Source organism: Anguilla rostrata, chromosome 14 (genome assembly GCF_018555375.3).
Source record: "Anguilla rostrata isolate EN2019 chromosome 14, ASM1855537v3, whole genome shotgun sequence".
NCBI classification, from domain to species: Eukaryota; Metazoa; Chordata; class Actinopteri; order Anguilliformes; family Anguillidae; genus Anguilla; species Anguilla rostrata.
Window position 1 is genome coordinate 37,179,354 of NC_057946.1, and position 19,523 is coordinate 37,198,876.

Below are 19,523 nucleotides of genomic sequence, written 5' to 3' on the forward strand. Positions count from 1 at the left end.
ACACACACTCACTCACACAGACACATGCACACACATACACGCACGTGCACACACACAAACTCACACACACATGCGCACTCATGCACACCCACACACATACATACACACATGCACACACACAACTCACCACACTGCACACACACTCACACACATGCACACACACACGCACTACACCACACACGCGCACACAACACACACAACACACACACACACACACATGCACACACATACACACACGCACACACACTCACACACACGCACACACACACTCACACACACACGCACTCACACACACACGCACACACACTCACACACACACGCACTCACACACACACACACACACACACACACACACGCACAGCAGTGCAGTCTGTAGTGTCGGTTGTGCCGTACCTTGAGTAGCTAATTCCTGCTCCCTGGTATCCTCCCACCGCACCGCTTCACCAAGCCGGCACACAGGGCCAGAGCAGCGGCACGTCTGCTGCGCGCACGCGTGTGCGTGCGTGTGTGTGTGCGTGTGTGTGTGTGTGTGCGCGTGTGAGTGTGTGTAAGTCCGCGTTTAGGAGATCAGCAGCTGCAGCAGTGAGCGCTAGCTCAGCCGGGCGACTGAGAGACAGAGAGAGAGCATCAGTCAGCCAACTCAGGGGAGGACCCAAACGCCAGCGTGTACACACCCACACGCTCCTGTCTCTCTCTCTACATCTCTCTCTCTATTTCTCTCTCCCTCTCTCACACACACCCACTCTCCTGTCTCTCTCTCCATCTCTCTCTCTCTGTCTCTCCCTCGCTCACACACCCACACACTCCTGTCTCTCTCTCTTTCTCTCCATCTCTCTCTCTCCCTCTCTCACACACACCCACATGCTCCTGTCTCTCTCTCCCCCTCTCTCTCTCACACACATCCACTCTCTCTTTTTCTCTCTCTCTCTCATTCACTCTCTCAAACCCACACGCTCTTCTCTCTCACACACACTCACATACTTCTCTCTCCCTCTTTCTCACACACCCTCACCCCCCTCTCTCTCTGACACACACACCCACACACCCCTCTCACACACACACACACTCACACACCCCTCTCTCACACGCACACACCTGCACACTTCTCTCTCACACACACACCTACATGCCCCTCTCTCTCTCTCACACACACACACACACACACACACACACGCCCACATGCCTGGGTTTAGTTGTCTTGTTTATTTATGTTTTTATGCTTTTTGACAGCTGCTGAGGAATCTCACACATCAGCACATTTACAAGCCGTTTCTCATTACCACATGCAGAAATACAAGCACACATTTTTAATACACTCCTACGACTCCCTCTATCCCGCCCACATATTTAACACTCATTCTCTCTGTCACACAGACACATGCGCACACGCACGCACACACACACACACACACACACACATATGGAACATCACTCCATGCTTTGATCATTTTTCTCATTCTCCAACACACATGCACACACACACACACACAGATTCAAGTCCAAACCCAATCCGCCATCCAGTGCCCCACTGCCAGACAGACCAATCATCCACATGCATCCCCTGCCTGTGTCCAATCACAGATGAGGCCTGAGGAGAGGGTGTTGAAGGGCTAATTGGGCAGGGCTTGGCGGCGGGGATAAGGAAAAGAACGCGTGCCGGAGAATCCTCCGTTGCCTAGCAACTGTGCCTCTCCACGCTCTGGCTGTCGGCCGCGAGAGCATCGACGCAGAGTGATAGCGGCGCACCGCCGCGCCCGCCACGAGCCCGCAAGAGGCCGCGCAGAACCACACAGGACTGCGTTTCCATGGATTCAGACTGGCCTGCGAGCTTTCTGATTGGTCGGAAGGCTGAAAAGGCCCTGGTTTCTGTCCCTCAGGACCTGGTTTGGCAAACGGCTACACAATCCGAGAGAGCGTGTCCAATCAAACGGCTACAAACGGAATCCACCTTTGCTGAGGCGAAGTGTGTTTGCGGGTTGCCAGATTGGTCTCGGGAGGAGCAGGCGGCTAACGTGTCAAGCTAACGGCCGAGGTTCCCCCGGGGCCTCGGTCACCAGTACGTCCCCTCCTGACACCCCTACATGGCTAAAGACCAGCCGTTCACACAGAAAGCCTTATCTTAGGCGCAACGTGATGTGTTCACACGAAAGCCTTTCTAGCAGTGCGTTCAGAAAGGGCCACAGCGGTCACACAGAGCCTACGGCCAACGCGGGCCGTCACACAGAAACCGTATCTTAGGGCCACAGTGGGTCGTTCCCAGAACTTATCTTAGGGCCAACAGCCGGGCCGTTCACACAGAAAGCCGTATCTTAGGGCCAACAGTGGGGTCGTTCACACAGAAAGCCGTATCTTAGGGCCAAAGTGGGGCCGTTCACACAGAAAGCCTTATCTTAGGGCCAACAGCCGGGTCGTTCACACAGAAAGCCTCATCTTAGGGCCAACAGCAGGGTCGTTCACACAGAAAGCCTCATCTTAGGGCCAACAGCAGGGTCGTTCACACAGAAAGCCTTATCTTAGGGCCAACAGCAGGGTCGTTCACACAGAAAGCCTATCTTAGGGCCAAAGCAGGGTCGTTCACACAGAAAGCCTTATCTTAGGGCCAACAGCAGGGTCGTTCACACAGAAAGCCTTATCTTAGGGCAAGGGTCACACGAGCCTTATTGGCCCAGTCGGTCGTTCACACAGAAAGCCTTATCTTAGGGCCAACAGCAGTGCGGCCTGTCTTCCCTCACACAGAAAGCCTTATCTTAGGGCCAACAGCAGGGCCGTTCACACAGAAAGCCTTATCTTAGGGCCAACAGCAGGGCCGTTCACACAGAAAGCCTTATCTTAGGGCCAACAGCCGGGCCGTTCACACAGAAAGCCTTATCTTAGGGCCAACAGCCGGGCCGTTCACACACCATCCGGGCGCAAACCGGTCTCACCAGCCTGGCCTCTTGCGCTCTCCGCCATAGCCGCGCCCAACCCGTTGCTTTGGATACCAGTGCGTTGCCGTGCCGACGCCCAGGAGAGTCCCCGGCCCTTCTGGTTCTGCTGCAGCCAGAGGCCGCCTGACCTCCATCGCAGGTTCCGCGTCCAAGCGGTCCTCCCCAGCCCTGGGTGTCCAGCAGGGGGGTCCGTGGGGGTCTGTGGAACCCTGTACCGCAGAGCTCCCCGGTTACACTCAGTATGCAATGACTACACAGTACATAGAGTCTGGGAAAGTTTAAAAAATAGAACCCTTTTTAAACTTATGATGGGGGTTCTCTGGACGCCTTCGGGCCTGGGCAAGGGTCCCTGGATCAGAATAGACGGGAAACCCAATAGGCACTCCTCTCTCCCTCTTCTCTTCGCCGGACGCAAGGTCAGAAGTCCGGCTCGACGAGAGCAAACCCGCCAGCTCCCTCAGGGTTCATTTTGAGCGGAAACAACAGGAGTGACACAACAGCTTCAGAAATGAGTAAAAAAAAAGTAGTACCATAAATAACATTTTATTTATTCATTTTGCATCAGTGAGGTCACTTGTATCACAGTGTTAACACAGTGCTTAAGGGGGAACGGTTTCTAACGCAATTTAATATAAAAGACAGAGGTAAAAATCCAGTGGCACAATATTTTACAAATTCATAGATCTAGAAGCTCCAGCCAGTGTGTAGGTACCTGCTGATAGTGGGACAGATCTTTAAGGCACTTTAACGCACTTGTGAATAGCAATGACAAACTATACCCCGCACATACAAAATAATAAAATAAAATACAATAAAAAAACGTAGAGATTGCAGAGATCTTCAGAATAGGAACACCATGTAAGGACACATGAACTGCTCAACCACAAAACCCAAACTTTAGGTGAACCACTAAACTGGGTGGCTCTCAAACCTCACGATCCGTGCACACTCCGAGAGTGATTAACAGTGGTAGACCTCTGAAACCTCATTTGGTTTGTTTCCTTCAGTGTAAGACAAGCACAATTCATAAGACAACCATGGAGGTGCTCTTCAACTCCACAAACAACAGTGGATCAATGGATTCTGCACAATGTGGTCTAATCCAACTTCACACACTCAAGGCACAACTGAGCACATAAATTCACACACACATAGACAGACAGTCCAACACACACACACACGCACACAGACACGCACTCACACACATACAGACCCACGCAGACACACACACACACATTTATATACATAAAACATTGACACTGGCATTTAAGAATGACTCATGACTGTAAATGCATTACTTCTATGAAATGAATACAGTATTGCTTTTGACTCCTCAAAATCACATTACAAAATGTGCACCGCCTCACACAGCTTGCATAAAGACACGCAGCTGAAGCAGATGCACTCCCTCTGCGTGCGTTTGGTGATGTGAGATCTCAACACCCGTTTCTGTGCAGGACCGCAACGCTGTGCAAGACCGACCTGTTGTTCCGTTTCCCGCGGAGACGTCCGCGCCGTGCTCTTAATGGTGCGTCACACAGCTCGCCGCGCCAGCCGCTCGCGCGTTCTCTCAGCTGATAGCGCAGCCGTCACTGAGACGCGATCATCCGTCCAACGCGAACGGCCATCAACACCTTTTTTTTTTTTAACGAATAACCTTCAAATTTGCAAATGGTTCTTAATGCGGCGGGAACATGGGTGAAATGCTATACAGCACAGAGATTACTGTCGCTAGTGATTAGCATTCAGTGCAAGGGCTGTGCTGAGCCACTGATGTGTATACCATGTGGATGGATTGGTCTAATCCTGCCTGTGCACTACAGGCCCATCCAGACGCCGCAGCGATCGGTGCCAGCGGCAGCCCTAAAGTGACACCCGTGAACACAGACAGATGTGTTGGCTGCAGCCAGGCCTCTCCCAGGCCCGGATTTTATAGCATGAGTCGTCATCGCCCCCTGGTGGAGTGTTTGTGCAGTACGCCACAGGACAAAAATACATTTATATATTTTCCCAGGAAATTTAAAGATGGTTTACTGATTCAAGATTAATCAAGATACGAAAGCCGTATGAGAGAAGCCGCTGATTCAGGACAGCTGTACAGGCCAGAGGCAGCTTTTCAGTGAGAGATTAGGGGAGTGTGTCTGTGTGTTTGTATGTGTGCGTGTGTCAGCGTGCATGCGTGTCTGTATCTGTGTGGGTGTGTGTATATATCTGTGTGTATGTGTGTGTCTGTGTGTGTGTGTGTGTGTAACTGTGTGTATATCTGTGTGTGTGTGTGAAACCGTGTGTATATGTGTGTGTGTGTGTGTGTGTGTGTGTGTGAAACTGTGTGTATATCTGTGCGCGTGTGTGTCTATCTGTGTGTGTGAGTGTGTGTGTGTGTGCGTGTGCACACAATATCATGCTGATTTTCAAATGTGATTTTCACAAAATGCCCTCGATCTGAGAGGGATAGAGGGTAGAGCTTCATCTCCTCCTCGGACCCTCCCCGACGAGATTCCCGATCCTTCCGAAAGAAAACGTTGACAGGAGAAAGGAGAGACGGGAGGGCGCGTTCTTCAGGGAGAAGGAGTGTCACTCCATCCTGCACACGCACCACATGCCCGTCTTTTCTTTTTTCCACTGTTCGTGTATTCCTTCTTGTTCTTTCTTTTTTTTTTTTTGGCAGACACACCTGCTCCTTAATTTCTGCTGTACCGACGATGACTACGGCTGAAACAGCAAGGCCCACAACAACACAAATAGCAAGAGAGAACGCTTTCTGCAGGAAAAAATAAATAAAATTCAGGAGGGAAGAAAAAAAAAAGAGAAGCAAAAGTGAAAACCAGCTCTCCTGCTATTGGACCTTTTGAATCCTGGCATTGTGACATCACACTTCAGTAATTTCACCTGATCTACCACCAGTGTCAGACTAATGGTCTGTGAGCTGATGCCTCACTCACGCTGAACCAGAGGCAGTGCTGCTGTGGGAGAGCACGTGGATAAAGTGTGAGGGCGAAGTGCTGCTGTGGTTGTGAGGAGATGAACTGAAGTGTGGGAAAAGATGGCAGCTTGTTCTTTAGTCTCCTATTTGAGCTTCCCAAATGTTGCCGACTCCTGGTCCTAACGCTGAGCTGTGTTAAGCCATGTGGTGGTAGTTATCAGTGTTAAGCAATGTGGTGGTAGTTATCAGCGTTAAGCAATGTGGTGGTAGTTATCAGCATTAAGCAATGTCATGGTGGTTAGCAGTGTTAGGTAATGCAGTGGTAGTTAGCAGTGTTAGCAATGTGGTGGTAGTTAGCAGGTTAACGATGTGTGTAGAAGTGAGTTAGCAGTTAAGCATGGTCTTTAGTGTTCAAGTAAAATGTGGTAGTTAGCAGTGTTAGGTAATGCAGTGGTAGTTAGCAGTGTTAAGCAATGTGGTGGTAGTTAGCAGTAATATGGTGGTCATTAGTGTTAAGTAACATGGTGGTAGTTAGCAGTGTTAAGTAATGTGGTGGTAGTTAGCAGTAATATGGTGGTCATTAGTGTTAAGTAACATGGTGGTAGTTAGCAATGTTAAGTAATGTGGTTGTAGTTAACAGTGTTAAGTAATGCAGTGGTAGTTAGCAGTATTAAGTAATGCAGCGGTAGTTAGCAGTGTTAAGTAATGCAGCGGTAGTTAGCAGTGTTAAGTAATGCAGTAGTAGTTAGCAGTGTTAAGTAGCGTGGTGGTAGTTACCTAGACGAGGGAGTGGGGTTGGACTATGGTTTAGGGAGTCCCACAGACAGACCAATGATAAGAGCAAGTAGAGCAAGCAGGACCAGCACAACTATGGCAATTATTATGTATTTCTGTCAAAAACAGAACAAAGGGAACAGGGACGTTACTGAGGAGTCAAACAGGGCACAGACATCCAGTAACACCAGTACAGCAAAAAGAACATTTATAAACCAGTAAAGTATAAAACACAATTATAAACCAGTAAAGTATAAAGCACATTTATAAACCAGTAAAGTATAAATCACAATTACAAACCAGTAAAGTATAAAGCACATTAATAAACCAGTAAAGTATAAAGCACATTAATAAACCAGTAAAGTATAAAGCACATTTATCTGTGTAATACAAACTGCAGCTGCCTTGAACAGGTTAGGTGACCACGCCCGCACAGTTAGTCAGACATTTCATCCCCCGGTTTCCAGTGCACAACGTGTTTATTCAGAATTTTCTTTACAGAGTTCCAGAGGCACGCAGAGCACGACGGCGCAGGCTAACGCCACTGTTACGGCCACAAGGGGGCGCTCCCGCGGCGCGACACACCCGGCGGTCAGGAGCCGGGCTCGCTGCTCTTGAACAGACTGGGGAAACTGGGGAGGAGCCTTACCCGGCGGGCTTTCGTCTGGTAGCGAACGGCTTTTTTGGTCTCCCCCACGGCGCGGCACACGTACTCCGCCGCGCTGGACACGTTCTTCTCGATGTTGTTGGTCATGTCGCCCTGGGAAACAAACGGGAGAGTGGGGCTGGGCGATGAGCCGCGACGACAATTACCGAACGCAGTAACGGTTGTCGCCACTGTGTGGCGCACTGCCTTTCTTTTAGTGCTTTCTAGTCATTCTTACAAATTCTAGTGTGTGGACACTATTTAGAATCTACACCCTGGGAAAGGAGACCATCAAATATGGGAGGTCACGGTGGGGTCAGAGGGTAACGATGGGGTCAGAGGGTCATAGTGGGGTCAGAGGGGTGCAGTGGGGTCACAGTGGGGTCAGAGAGTCACAGTGGGGTTAGAGGGTCACAGTGGGGTCAGAGGGTCACAGTGAGGTCAGAGTCATGGCTTTACCTGCGTCTCCACCAGCAGGGCTATGTCCAGGAACATGCTGTGCAGCTCCCTGATGCTGGACTCCAGCTGGATGATGTCTCTGTGCCGGGACTCGATCTCGCTCAGGGCCTCGCGGGTGATCCGCGAGTCTGACATCACCTGCCCCCGGGACAGAGACTGCTTAGGCCACGCCCCCCTCAGGAGCCTTGGACCTCACAAGACTGCTCGCAGGTTTACAGTCACACTTACAGTTACAGCACCTCTAAATGTCTGCCTTTTAAAATTTCTATTGTAATGTTAATAGATAAGATTATCTAGTGCCCCAAATCTCAAATTTCAGTTTTCTTAAACAAGGAAATAGTAATTCGATGTCATCCAAATATACACACCGCATTAAATATTGTTTTTGTCTTTCTTTTGTAAAATATTCATGTATACAACATGTTAATAATGTTTTTGCTGATTTTTGTTCATGAGAAAAGGAAGTTTAAGAAAATGATTGCAGAGGCATTCCAAAACATTCCACCAGGGGGCGCCAGGTGAGCCACCGTACACAGCACTTTGCAGTGTGGTGAATGCACTGTGGTGTACAGTATGTAGCACTGTCACTGACAGAGACGAGTGAACCGGCTTCAAACGCAGTTCCTCATGAATTCTGCCGACCCACTTACGCCTGACACAAATATGGCGGGATTGCCGCTCTCCAGCATGGCCTCCAGCTGCTCGTTCGTGGTCACTCTTCCCGCTAAAAATAAATGAATAAATACATAAATAAATCAAATTCAGACAAAAATACATTAGTTTACATTTTTAAAGGTCGATGACAAAATGTGGTTTGTGTTTGTGCGTACGCGATGTTTGTGTGTATATTTGCAAGTGCAGGGGTAGGGGGGAGAGGGAGAGAGAGAGAAAAAAGATCTGAAAAAGGAAACAGAAAAGCTGAACGTGATACAGTTTGTAACACACAAGAGTGTAATACAGAGACACAGCAAAAGCTGTTTTTATAAACTCAGCATGCACACAAAGTACTCGCCCACACACACACACAAACACAGACACACACACTCTCTCAATTCTCCCCTTAGCCAAAACAGAACTACTGAGCAGCACGCAGCAAAGTGCTCATCAGACACACTGAAGCGCATCCAGTGATAAGTGAAAAACATTGGGGGGGGGGGGGGCTCATTAGCAAAGAGTCACGTGACCGCTGGGTTTAACCATCAGAGGATTACCCCGGGAATGTCCCACCGGAATCCTAATCAGAGCACCTGCGCACAGCCTGCCGGAAACTTCCGCATCCGACTCACTGGTGACGCAGAGAATCAGCCTCAAAATCATAAACAGCCCCAGATAAACGAACCGTCCGCCTCCAGGCTTTGGAACAATGCTGACAGAGCTTGTGACAGACTAGCCACATCAGGCCCACGATTCGCCACATCTCTGTTTCCAAGCACAGGGCCCCTGACACACACACCGGCGCTACGCGCCTCTGTGGTCACGTGACCACGCCGTCCCCACGGCACCCTCTGCTCCCGGCTCTCGTTTCCAGGGCGACAGGTGTCACCCGCCGCAGGTGGGAATACTTCCTGCTCGGCTCCCCTGGAGGTTGAGGGAGTCGGTCACCTACGCCGACTCAGGCAGGTAAACAACACGCCCGTCGGCTCCGAAGTCCAAGGACAAACGGCCGGCCTTCTGAACTCCAGTTATGGTTCCGATACGGCGCTACGAGCCGTTAAATCACACAGTCCCTCTCATTCTGCGCGCCAGCACTTCAGCTGCAGCACGTATGCAAAATAATTTCACTTTTATCACCGCCAAGGAAACAAAACTGCGGTCAAGGCCAAATGTTGGTAACACGACACACACCGTGGGAGGTTTCCCTGGGGGAAACATTCAGCAATTCCGGTGGAAAAATGTGCTAATTGCTGTGGGGCAAATAAATAGTAATCGGGAATGTAATGACTCCAAATTTAGGTTCCCAGACGCTCTGCTTTGTACTGGCCGACAGTATAGTTTCAACACGTGAGATGAAGTAAATACACTACACAGCCAAAAGTATGTGGACACCTGACATCCAACATCTCACCCAAAATTATGGGCATTAATATGGAGTTGGTCCACTCTTGGCTGCTATAACAACCTCCACTCTTCTGGGAAGGCTTTATACTAGAGCATTGCTGCAGGGAACTGCTTCAATTCAGCCAGAAGAGCATTACTGAGGTCAGGCACTGATTGGGCGATTAGGCCTGACTTGCAGTTGGCTTTGCAACTGATCCCAAAGGTGTTGGATGGGGTTGAGGTCAGGGCTCTGTGCAGGCCAGTCTAGTCCAAGTCCGACAAAACCGTCTCTGTATGGACCTCACTGCATGCCCGGGGGCACTGTCATGCAGAAACAGAAGATGGCCTCCCCCCAAACTGTTGGGGGAAGCACAGAATAGTCTAGAATGTCTGTATGCTGTAGCATTAAGATTTCCCTTCACTGGAACAAAGGGGCCTAGACCAAACCATGAAAAACTTTTAAAATGAACTCCAATCTCTCTTTTCTCCCACTAACAAAAGCTCCCAAGTTCAATTTTATAAAAAAACATTTGGGTATTTGGACACCCAGGTTCATTCGCTACATAATTCCTATCTTCAAGGCCTACCGTATGTGGGGGAAAAGAACAGTCATTCATGTCACTGCAGAGTCTTCAATGCCTTCCGAAACCCTGTCCCGCTTACTTATCTCCAGCTGTCTCTGAATTCGGCCTTTGCTCTTCTCGCGGAAGGACACCTGCGCCTCGTTGTACAGGGTCATGACCTCCCCGAACCTGCGGCACAGCGCGGAGAGCTACAGGAAACAACGGAATAAAAAATAAAGTGTGAAGCTCAAACGTAAACAGAAAGGTCCTAGCGACAAGTACAAAGTCCTTCAGCACTCAGGCTATGGGAAAAGTGCACTATAAAATGAATTGCTGTTACTATTTATGTAAACTGTTTCCTGCCAAGGTCACTGTTAATTCACTGAAAGAAAATGGATATCCGCAGCTCCCAATACTTTATTGACTAAAAAAGACAGGCAACGTTTCATTGAATGGAGACCATTTGCCTGATGAAGACCCTGTTGGGTTGAAACGTTGCTTGGCTTTTTTAGTCAATAAAGTACTGGGAGCTGTAATCCAGTGTGCGGATCCATTTTCTTTCAATCTTCACATGTACTTTTATCCTGCACCTGGCCAAATACTGGTTGGATGTGCACGCAGCTACTCTACTGTGCACTGTTAGTCCATTCTCAGGCCTGCGAGCGGGGCTTTTGCCATTGCTGCACGCGGGTATTTCTGCACAAGTGCGGTAAAGTGGATGATAAAACGTGGCCTGGATTCAGACCTGGGATTTCTGGATGCGGGGATTCACCGATGCCCCGACTGCATTCTCGTCCTGGGACAGCTCCGCCTGCATGGCTGGGAACACAGAAGGGAACAGAGGCGTACTCATTCCCTACATTCCGTCCTAATTCCGAAACAGGTAAAGCTCATTTTCACCCCCCATGTACTTCAGTCATTGCTTACAGTCGGCCTGCCTTCCAGCACGCCTGAGGCCGATTTAAGACTCAGACCCAGCATGACATCACAGCTAAGAAAAGACACACCCTAGACAATACAAACCCAGACAAGCCCGTACCATTAATGACAAATCTGACCAACTCAATGTATCAGTCTAAACCTTTAGGGCCAAAAAATAAGAGCCTCCTCAGTCACTGCACTTCCTGTTTCCATGAGGATGTTCTTTTTTATTTTTTCATAAGAAATGCTTGAATACAATGGCTTGGAAAGGCCAAACAATAGATCAATTAAATAAATCCAAAATATGGTGCATGTTTGGTATGCCAGAAATGGCAAACCAGAAATCTACATTCCCTGAAACAATGCCCTGAGGAAAACCTCAATGCTCTGAGTTTTAACACAATTTGAGAGAGAAGATTCAACATCAAAAAAAAAAAAAAATTCAATTTAAAATCTGGATGCTGTGCTATATTCTCATGTTTTGTTCATATAATCTCCTCCCCAAGTCAAACCTGAAGAGGGACTGCAAGGTCATGTTATGGCTGGTAGTCCATGTTACCCACAACAAACAGCTCTTCTGCTCAGGCTGTTTTCAGGTCAAACTCCCTGAGGCGAAACCAAACACACTGATGATCGAACCGGCTAAGGATCTCCCCAAAGGATCCCTCCCCTCCCCCCCCATTACCCTTTAAGCGGTCCTGCACGGTGCTGGCGTCCCTCTTGATCTCCTCATTGAGCCGTGACAGTTCCGCCTTCGTTCCTGGGGGACACGGCAGACAGAAGAGCCCCCCATCAGCAGAGCGCGAGACGGATGGGGGAGGGGGCGGGCTTGCGACCCGGCGAACCGCCACAGGATCATCAGAGCCCAAACCCTGCAGACGTTCACAGAATACACACTGGCCAACACAGACCAGCCCCCTGCTAGTCTGGGAGTTCAGCTCTAGATGGGAGCCCACTGTGATGTAATGGTACATCAGCCAATAGGAGACAGTCTATGGCAGGAGAGAGAATTCAGTGGGCAGGCTTTCATTAGAAGCACACATTTTGTTAGACAGCCTTTATTGCAGGTTTGCGTTAAAAGCAAATGTGGTAGTTAACAAAATGGTGCCTATATTTTTTCATTAAGCATACCAAGCAATTAAGGTTATTTTTCTAAACTGAATTTATCATTTAATCTCCCTAACAAGATGTGAAGAAAGAAGTTTTGCGTTTATACTTCCTACAAATGGATTATTCAGATCATCGGCACACCTATTAGTCACGGAAAATTAAGGAAAACAGGTTGAGACCAATGATCAGTTCAAAGGGAAGTTTGATACCTGTAATACCAGTATCAACAATGTTTTAAGGGGGAAGTAACACCTGTGTCAGAACAGTAACACTGTGACAACCCTAGTCCTGAATTTAAGAAGCTATGAAGATTTGTTTGTTGCATTCGCTATGTTAATTTCAGTGACCGTCAAACGCATGACGGTTTAGAAGAAATCGGAGGAGAACAGACATCGTGTGGCTGTAATTATGAGTTTAAGAGCAAACGGCACTCTTATTATTTTTACTCCGGGGGCAGTGAGTTTATTTTCCAACTCACCTTTTTAAACGTGCACAGTTATGAACGCAAACCGTATCAGAACAAAACGAAACTGTGCTTTCCACACCAATAAAAAAAAGCAAAGAAACACGAATGGAGAGTAGCCAAATTCGGCATCTCATAACACACTAAATAAACAGCCTCAGAGTCTGAGATAAACACACACCTGCGGATGTTAGCTTTCTATGGGGGGGGGGGGGGGGTGAAGGATCTTTATTGCTATGATGCTGCACTCTTCTCTCCCAGTGCGGATGGGGATTAGTCAGCCGACCAATCATCAAACAGGGGAAGCTGGTCTGACTGATCCTGGCCAATTAGCAGCTCGCTGTGTGTGTCATTGCAGTCATACACTACCCCCTGCACTGCATACGCAGCCGCATGCAGGTACGTGAGCCCGATTCCGTTTTCCTTTATGTTTCCTTCAGAATCCAAAATGACTCTCACCAATTCACACCAGTTTCAGGGGGAAGCCGAGCTCACGAACAAGGCCGGATCACATCAGGCGGGAAACAGAAATGGGACTGAAAAAATGTTGCAACAGAAATTCTCTTTTGAAAATAAAGAAAACACAATCAGGGTCACTCGCCCGTATGTGGCTGTGTTTGCAGTGCAGGGGGTAGCGTACGACTCCAATGACACAAACACCCCCAACCCCACTTCCTGTGGGGATCTCAGCTAAACAACCGAACTGTGAACAAGCGGCCAGCACACGCCCCCACCCCCCCTCCCCCCACCTTTCCCTCCGCAGGGGCCCGGGGGTCCGGACCGATCCCAGGCTCGCCTCCCGCACTTCCTCATTTCCCATGAGGAGCGGTGTGTGACATTTCCCCGGAGGACGGAACCCAAACGCCCGTTCACACTCCCTCTCACAAAGGGACGCTGGTCCGCACATTTTCACAAACGCGCCATTTTCAAACCGACAGCTCACTGGGCTCATCGCTGACTTGGTTCATTAAAGTCTTGTGAGATTCTACGCCGATGTGATCCACAAAAGCCTCAAACACTGGCAAAGCAACCATGCCTAGCACTTAGTTTCGGTCAACTTATCTTACGGACAACAGAAGTTACAAGAATAAGCTATGACTCGTCGCCGCTGATCAGCACAGTACTCAATTATAGCATAGCGACACGGAGGGGGTTATCAAGTACTATTCCAAACAAGGAGACTAGATTACTGCTACAACAGGCTGATTCCCGGCTAGGCCTCTGGAAACTGGAACAGTTCTACTACTCGTTCCACCGCTGGGAGATTCACGGAGGACAGACACCGGCTTCCTTGAATCACACTATTTCGAACAAGCATTTGTTTTTCCTGCCTCAGAAAACAAATCCAGAAAAAAGGGCATTTAGAGCCACTCAGTCCGGATTACAGGATTCAGATTAACTCAATCCGTTATTTACATGCAGAGTGTTTCCCGTTTCTCTGACAACTTCCCTTCCTGTAAATAAACATTGTTTTCATGAAGTCATGCTTCATGACGCCAGAAAACATCCTTCATTATGCCAGACTGACAGAGTCCCCTGCAAGTCACTCACAGACCCTACCACAGCTCACTCGTAATGTTAACACACCCAGTTAACACATGCAAATCCAGGGAGATGTTTCACAAAGCAGGATTACTGAGTTAGCTGAATAACTGCACCGAGTAAAACCCAGGACAGCTCTTTTTACTTCAGTCCATGTTCCAAACATGGGAAGGCTCCAGGTTTTACTCAGTGCAGTTATCCAGCTGACTCAGTAATCCTGCTCTGTGATACAGGGTTTTACTCAGTGCAGTTATCCAGCTGACTCAGTAAGCCTGCTCTGTGATACAGGGTTTTACTCAGTGCAGTTATCCTGGTGACTCAGTAATCCTGCTCTGTGATACAGGGTTTTACTCAGTGCAGTTATCCTGGTGACTCAGTAATCCTGCTCTGTGATACAGGGTTTTACTCAGTGCAGTTATCCTGGTGACTCAGTAAGCCTGCTCTTTGATACAGGGTTTTACTTAGTGCAGTTATCCTGGTGACTCAGTAATCCTGCTCTGTGATACAGGGTTTTACTCAGTGCAGTTATCCTGGTGACTCAGTAACCCTGCTCTGTGATACAGGGTTTTACTCAGTGCAGTTATCCTGGTGACTCAGTAATCCTGCTCTGTGATACAGGGTTTTACTCAGTGCAGTTATCCTGGTGACTCAGTAAGCCTGCTCTGTGATACAGGGTTTTACTCAGTGCAGTTATCCTGCTGACTCAGTAAACCTGCTATGTGATACAGGGTTTTACTCAGTGCAGTTATCCTGCTGACTCAGTGATACTGCTCTGTGATACAGGGTTTTACTCAGTGCAGTTATCCTGCTGACTCAGTAAACCTGCTATGTGATATAGGGTTTTACTCAGTGCAGTTATCCTGCTGACTCAGTAATCCTGCTCTGTGATACAGGGTTTTACTCAGTGCAGTTATCCTGGTGACTCAGTAATCCTGCTCTGTGATACAGGGTTTTACTCAGTGCAGTTATCCTGCTGACTCAGTGATCCTGCTTGGTGAAACAGGGCCCTGGGCTGACCTAAACAGACGGACCGCATCGCCCTGGTGCTCCTGTGGTTCCGCTGTGGTCAGAGTGAGAAGGCGGGTCACAGGTGTTGGGCGAGGAGAAAAGGGCGTGGCCCGGGCGCGCCGGTCGTACTCACTCTCGTCAGGATCCGGTGCGGACAGAACGCAGCTGTGTTTGTTTTTCACCTCCTCCACCTTAGAGGAGATCCTATCAACCAGCCCTCGGGTCTCCTGCACCTGTGGATATAAACGACAAAAAAACAACCAACGTCCACGCAAACAGTATAAACCTGAACTGTCCATACAATCAGACACACACACGACCGGTCACACCCACTATCTATACAAACAGCCACGCCCAGCACGTCCATTATCTATGCAGTTTATACACACAGCACACCAAGGATAATCACAAAAAAAAAAGACAAATGAAACCACCATTTTTAATTATTTTAATCCAGTAGACATGGAATGGCTTACCAATTCCTCACCACAGCCCGTGCGAACAAGGCATTAAACGTCTAAACTAAATGAAAGTGTACACAAGAAAATATGGAGTGACAAACACACAAGTGCGTGCATGTACACACACGCACGCTCGCGAGCGCGCGCGGGATTACAGCACCTCTCTGAAAAATCCCTCCATGAAGAAGTCCTGCCCCCCTCGGAGTGTGACATCACCGCCCTCATGTCCGCAGATCTGCGAGGACGGAAGAAACACAACCGTCACCCCCAGCCACCCTCACTACCCAAGCTCCGGGCAAAACACTGCATTGTTGTTATAATCACACAGTGCACAGTTTCTCATCTGAAAAAGTAAGACAGGTTTTTTTTTTTTTTTTTTTTTTTAAATCTCTGTGACATGACTCACTGCAGTGAGAACTGCACACGCCGGAAAACAGAAAGCTATACGCGGCGAAAAGTGAACACAAAAGTGGTACGCTTAGAGGGGTGAAACACAAGACGCTTTAGCGGCTAGCTGACACCGGGAAGAGGAGAGCGCAAATGACCGGAGGACGACTGCAACTGCACACCTGCGTGTACCTCCGCCATTCCTCTGCAGAACAGCAACTGCCAAAAATTAGCACCAACCACAAACGGACAGAAACACAAACACACCAACTGCTGGCAGAGCTCTGTACCGTACGGAGCACTGAGGCACGAATAACAGGGAACTGCTATACAGAATAGCCTACATCTTACGCGGTTTTACGTCTTAAATGTCATACAGAATACACCTTAAGCGTACTGACTAAAGTTAAACAGGAATTGGAGAGACAAAAGAGTTGTTCTCAATTATAGTAAAGAAGCAACAAGTGAAAATGTGAAATCTTTCGAAAGACATCTTAAATGGCAAAGCGGAAATGGTAGCATATAGCTAAATAAATACTGAAACAATCTGGTTACAGCTGGCCGAAAATAGTGTGTTGGCAAAACTCCTTCTTTCAGTTCCACAGTGTCAGCGCGCATTTAGGCCTAACCGCTGATTTGTTAAGAGTGATGCCAGAGACACCGAGTGGCTTCTCCCCGACACTAGTCAGCCTGTCCCGACACGCCGTGCCCATACCAGTCAGACATTACAAGTCCCAACTTGGTTTGAGGTAGCGAGTATCGGAAAGATAAATATAGACCCACTAGTCTGACTTTGACAACTTTGGGACTAAACTGGCTCTCGTTTTTAGTTAAAAACACTAAAATTAACTTAAACATCCACTGAGCACTAGTGACTTACTACTAGTTAAGTATTTTTGTATTATTTCTGCAGCCTACTTGAGAATACTTGGTGTACTAAAGGTTGCAAAGAAATTCAAGAGTAAGCTTAAGTATATTTTCCTGATGTATACATGCCCAAAAGTGAACAAAGTAGACTTTCTTATTTTAAGAAAGTATACTATATTAGTGTGCTTATAAAACTTTATTGGGTCCATCTGGTCAAAGTTCCCTTCAGTCTAAAACTGGCTATTCAAGTAGTAGGATAATAGGAAAGCACCTTATTCCCAAATTCCCCTCCTCAGACACTGAGAATAATTTTAAGAGCCCCAATCCTATAGACAAAACCCACAATGCATTATGCTGTATCCTCCGCTTGCTTAGACTTTAGTGGATATGCCTAGGCCCACTTTGTATTTCAGTCAATCATATGAACATATTGCCTCTTGGAGTTCCCGTCAGTTTCCCCGCAAGATCCATCTCGAGCAGTACAAATGGTTCAGACACCTGAGCAGTTCCTAAAGGTTTAGGAGTGGACAATGACTGGTAACTTTATATACAAAGAGGCGTGAATACATGAATCTTACTTAAACTGGGATGTATCTTTGGATTTTCTGATGTTCTTCTGTCACTGAGGGGAGTTAGGTTGTCTTATTTCCATGCATTTTCAATGATTTCTCAATGATAACATGTTCGTCTGTGCAGACAGTTTCATTAACCCAAGAACATGGCTGGTTCTCACTTAACTCTCTTATCTAACTACGGAACTTGAACTTCTTTACAACTTTTGTTACATCCAGTATAGCTACTCATGTAGGCTCCAGAAAATGATACTAAATTACTGAACTAGGCTATTAAGCCACTAGTGCTGACTGGATGTTTAATTAAGTTACTTTTGAATTGTATTAACTAAAACATGAGCCAGCTTAATTAGACCCAAAGCTGTCAAAGTCAGACTAGTGGGTCTATATTCTAAATTCACACGTAGCCAGTTTACAGTTTGGTTTTTCTTTTCTTTTCCTTTTATTTCTAAGGGGGTGCGGCGCAATATGGTTTAAAACACTCCGCGCTAAGAAGGTACTATAAACAAATTGAGAGAGATTTACGAAAGTTTTTTTTAATGCATAGTAGGTTTGATCTGAATGCAGTTATAGCATATCGCCTAGCCTTTTTCCAACGGTAGTAGCCTATTTCTCGATACAATTGTGCCGCCGTGTTAACACATTCTACAGTTGCGGGTCAGGCACTCTTCACGGTATGAAGAAATTTTAGGAAAGCGCCTCCGATATTGCAGCGATAGATTTACTCCCTAGCCACATCTGTCCAAAATGTAAACAAGTCCGGCAATTTTCACAGTCGGTAAAAATTTTATGACAACGTCAGATGCATTCCCAGTTCGTAACAAAAGTGGGCTATCTATCTAGGCCTACATTCGGGGAAACAGAGTCGAATTCTTTATATAAATGTAGCTTATATTATTCAAAATTTTACGCTCAATAGAAATTTTATGTTAAGGGATTACCTATACGAAATAATCTAACGTTATAATATTTGATCTTAAATGAGCCATCCTACGTTACCTGGCTATCGCACCCACAGGTGATTACACCTTGCAACAGCACTCAGTTTTTTTGTTTGAGACAATGCCGCTATATGGCACGATATGGTAAAACGAATGTTTTTTTTATAATGGGTCAAATGGTTAGCAATGACCCAAACATTGTATTGAAACTGTAAACTGAATTGCATCACGTTACCGAACTAACTAAAGTTCGAACAGGCGCATAGGCTACTTGTTTGCTACCAGCAATCTAAAAAAAAAGAGGATTAACATAATCTAGCCAATATAGGAATGATTCCTAGCTCGTTAGCTAACGTAGTTTACAGTAACAAAACTAGGTTGCCAAAAAAACTAAATTCCTCACAGCTTTAGTGCACAAGATCAAGCGTAGCCTTGTCATCTGGCTAGCTACAGCATCAGGTAGCACAAACACCTTTTGCCTTTCTGGAAGTATTTTACAGTTTAAACTGGGAAGTGTGATTATAACAACATAATATTAGCCACTGTAGCTCGTTTAAAAGCGGAAGAAAAGTGTAGGCTACTCACCACTGTCAGATCAGCCAAACGGTCCCTCATCACACCTAGCTAACCGAGCTAGCTTTCAATTCCTGGGTTAATTTATCCAAGACAACCCAGAGACTGTCTACACAGCACATAGCCCAAGTGAGACAAAGAATAACCCTGGTGTTTTGCAAGAGTAGTCAGCCTTTGACCATTTGTGCTCAAGAGACACAGAACTATTTTCTCGGTCTTTTCACCAAGATATGGTGTTCATTTCAATGCGAGTAAAGCAGAATTTGCAATCTAATTCAACCAGCCATCCAGAACTAAGTAAACGACGCATCTGCCATAACAGCACTACTACGTGAACGCCTCTCTGGCC

At 47.2% G+C, this 19,523-nt stretch overlaps 1 protein-coding gene across 3 annotated transcripts; it reads right to left on the bottom strand.

Moving 5' to 3' along the window:
- Nucleotides 1-3,454: 3,454 nt before the first annotated feature.
- Nucleotides 3,455-19,523, bottom strand: LOC135239382 (syntaxin-2-like). Of its 3 annotated transcripts, XM_064307993.1 has the most exons (11): nucleotides 19,187-19,520; nucleotides 15,995-16,069; nucleotides 15,507-15,606; nucleotides 11,936-12,010; nucleotides 11,075-11,148; nucleotides 10,430-10,538; nucleotides 8,380-8,453; nucleotides 7,730-7,867; nucleotides 7,274-7,384; nucleotides 6,628-6,740; nucleotides 5,548-5,688 (listed from the first exon to the last, which is right to left on the bottom strand). In XM_064307993.1, the coding sequence occupies exons 1-10, from the start codon at nucleotides 19,214-19,216 to the stop codon at nucleotides 6,651-6,653; spliced, it is 876 nt and encodes a 291-aa protein (XP_064164063.1). In that variant the 5' UTR covers nucleotides 19,217-19,520; the 3' UTR covers nucleotides 5,548-5,688; nucleotides 6,628-6,650. The 3 variants fall into 3 exon arrangements, with proteins under 3 accessions (XP_064164061.1, XP_064164063.1, XP_064164064.1); XM_064307991.1 differs by lacking the exon at nucleotides 6,628-6,740 and having other exon boundaries at nucleotides 3,455-5,688; nucleotides 19,187-19,523; XM_064307994.1 differs by lacking the exons at nucleotides 5,548-5,688; nucleotides 6,628-6,740 and having other exon boundaries at nucleotides 6,816-7,384; nucleotides 19,187-19,519.

Bases quoted from the DNA above. Each gene is read 5' to 3' on its own strand.
- LOC135239382 (XM_064307991.1), bottom strand. From the start codon at position 19,216: ATGAGGGACCGTTTGGCTGATCTGACAGTG. The intron at 10,539-11,074 runs GTCTGAATCCAG...TGTTTCCTGTAG, and splicing joins CCCGCATCCAGAAATCCCAG to CTCTCCGCGCTGTGCCGCAG. The intron at 5,689-7,273 runs GTAAGGCTCCTC...TTTTTCCTGCAG, and splicing joins ACCAGACGAAAGCCCGCCGG to AAAGCGTTCTCTCTTGCTAT.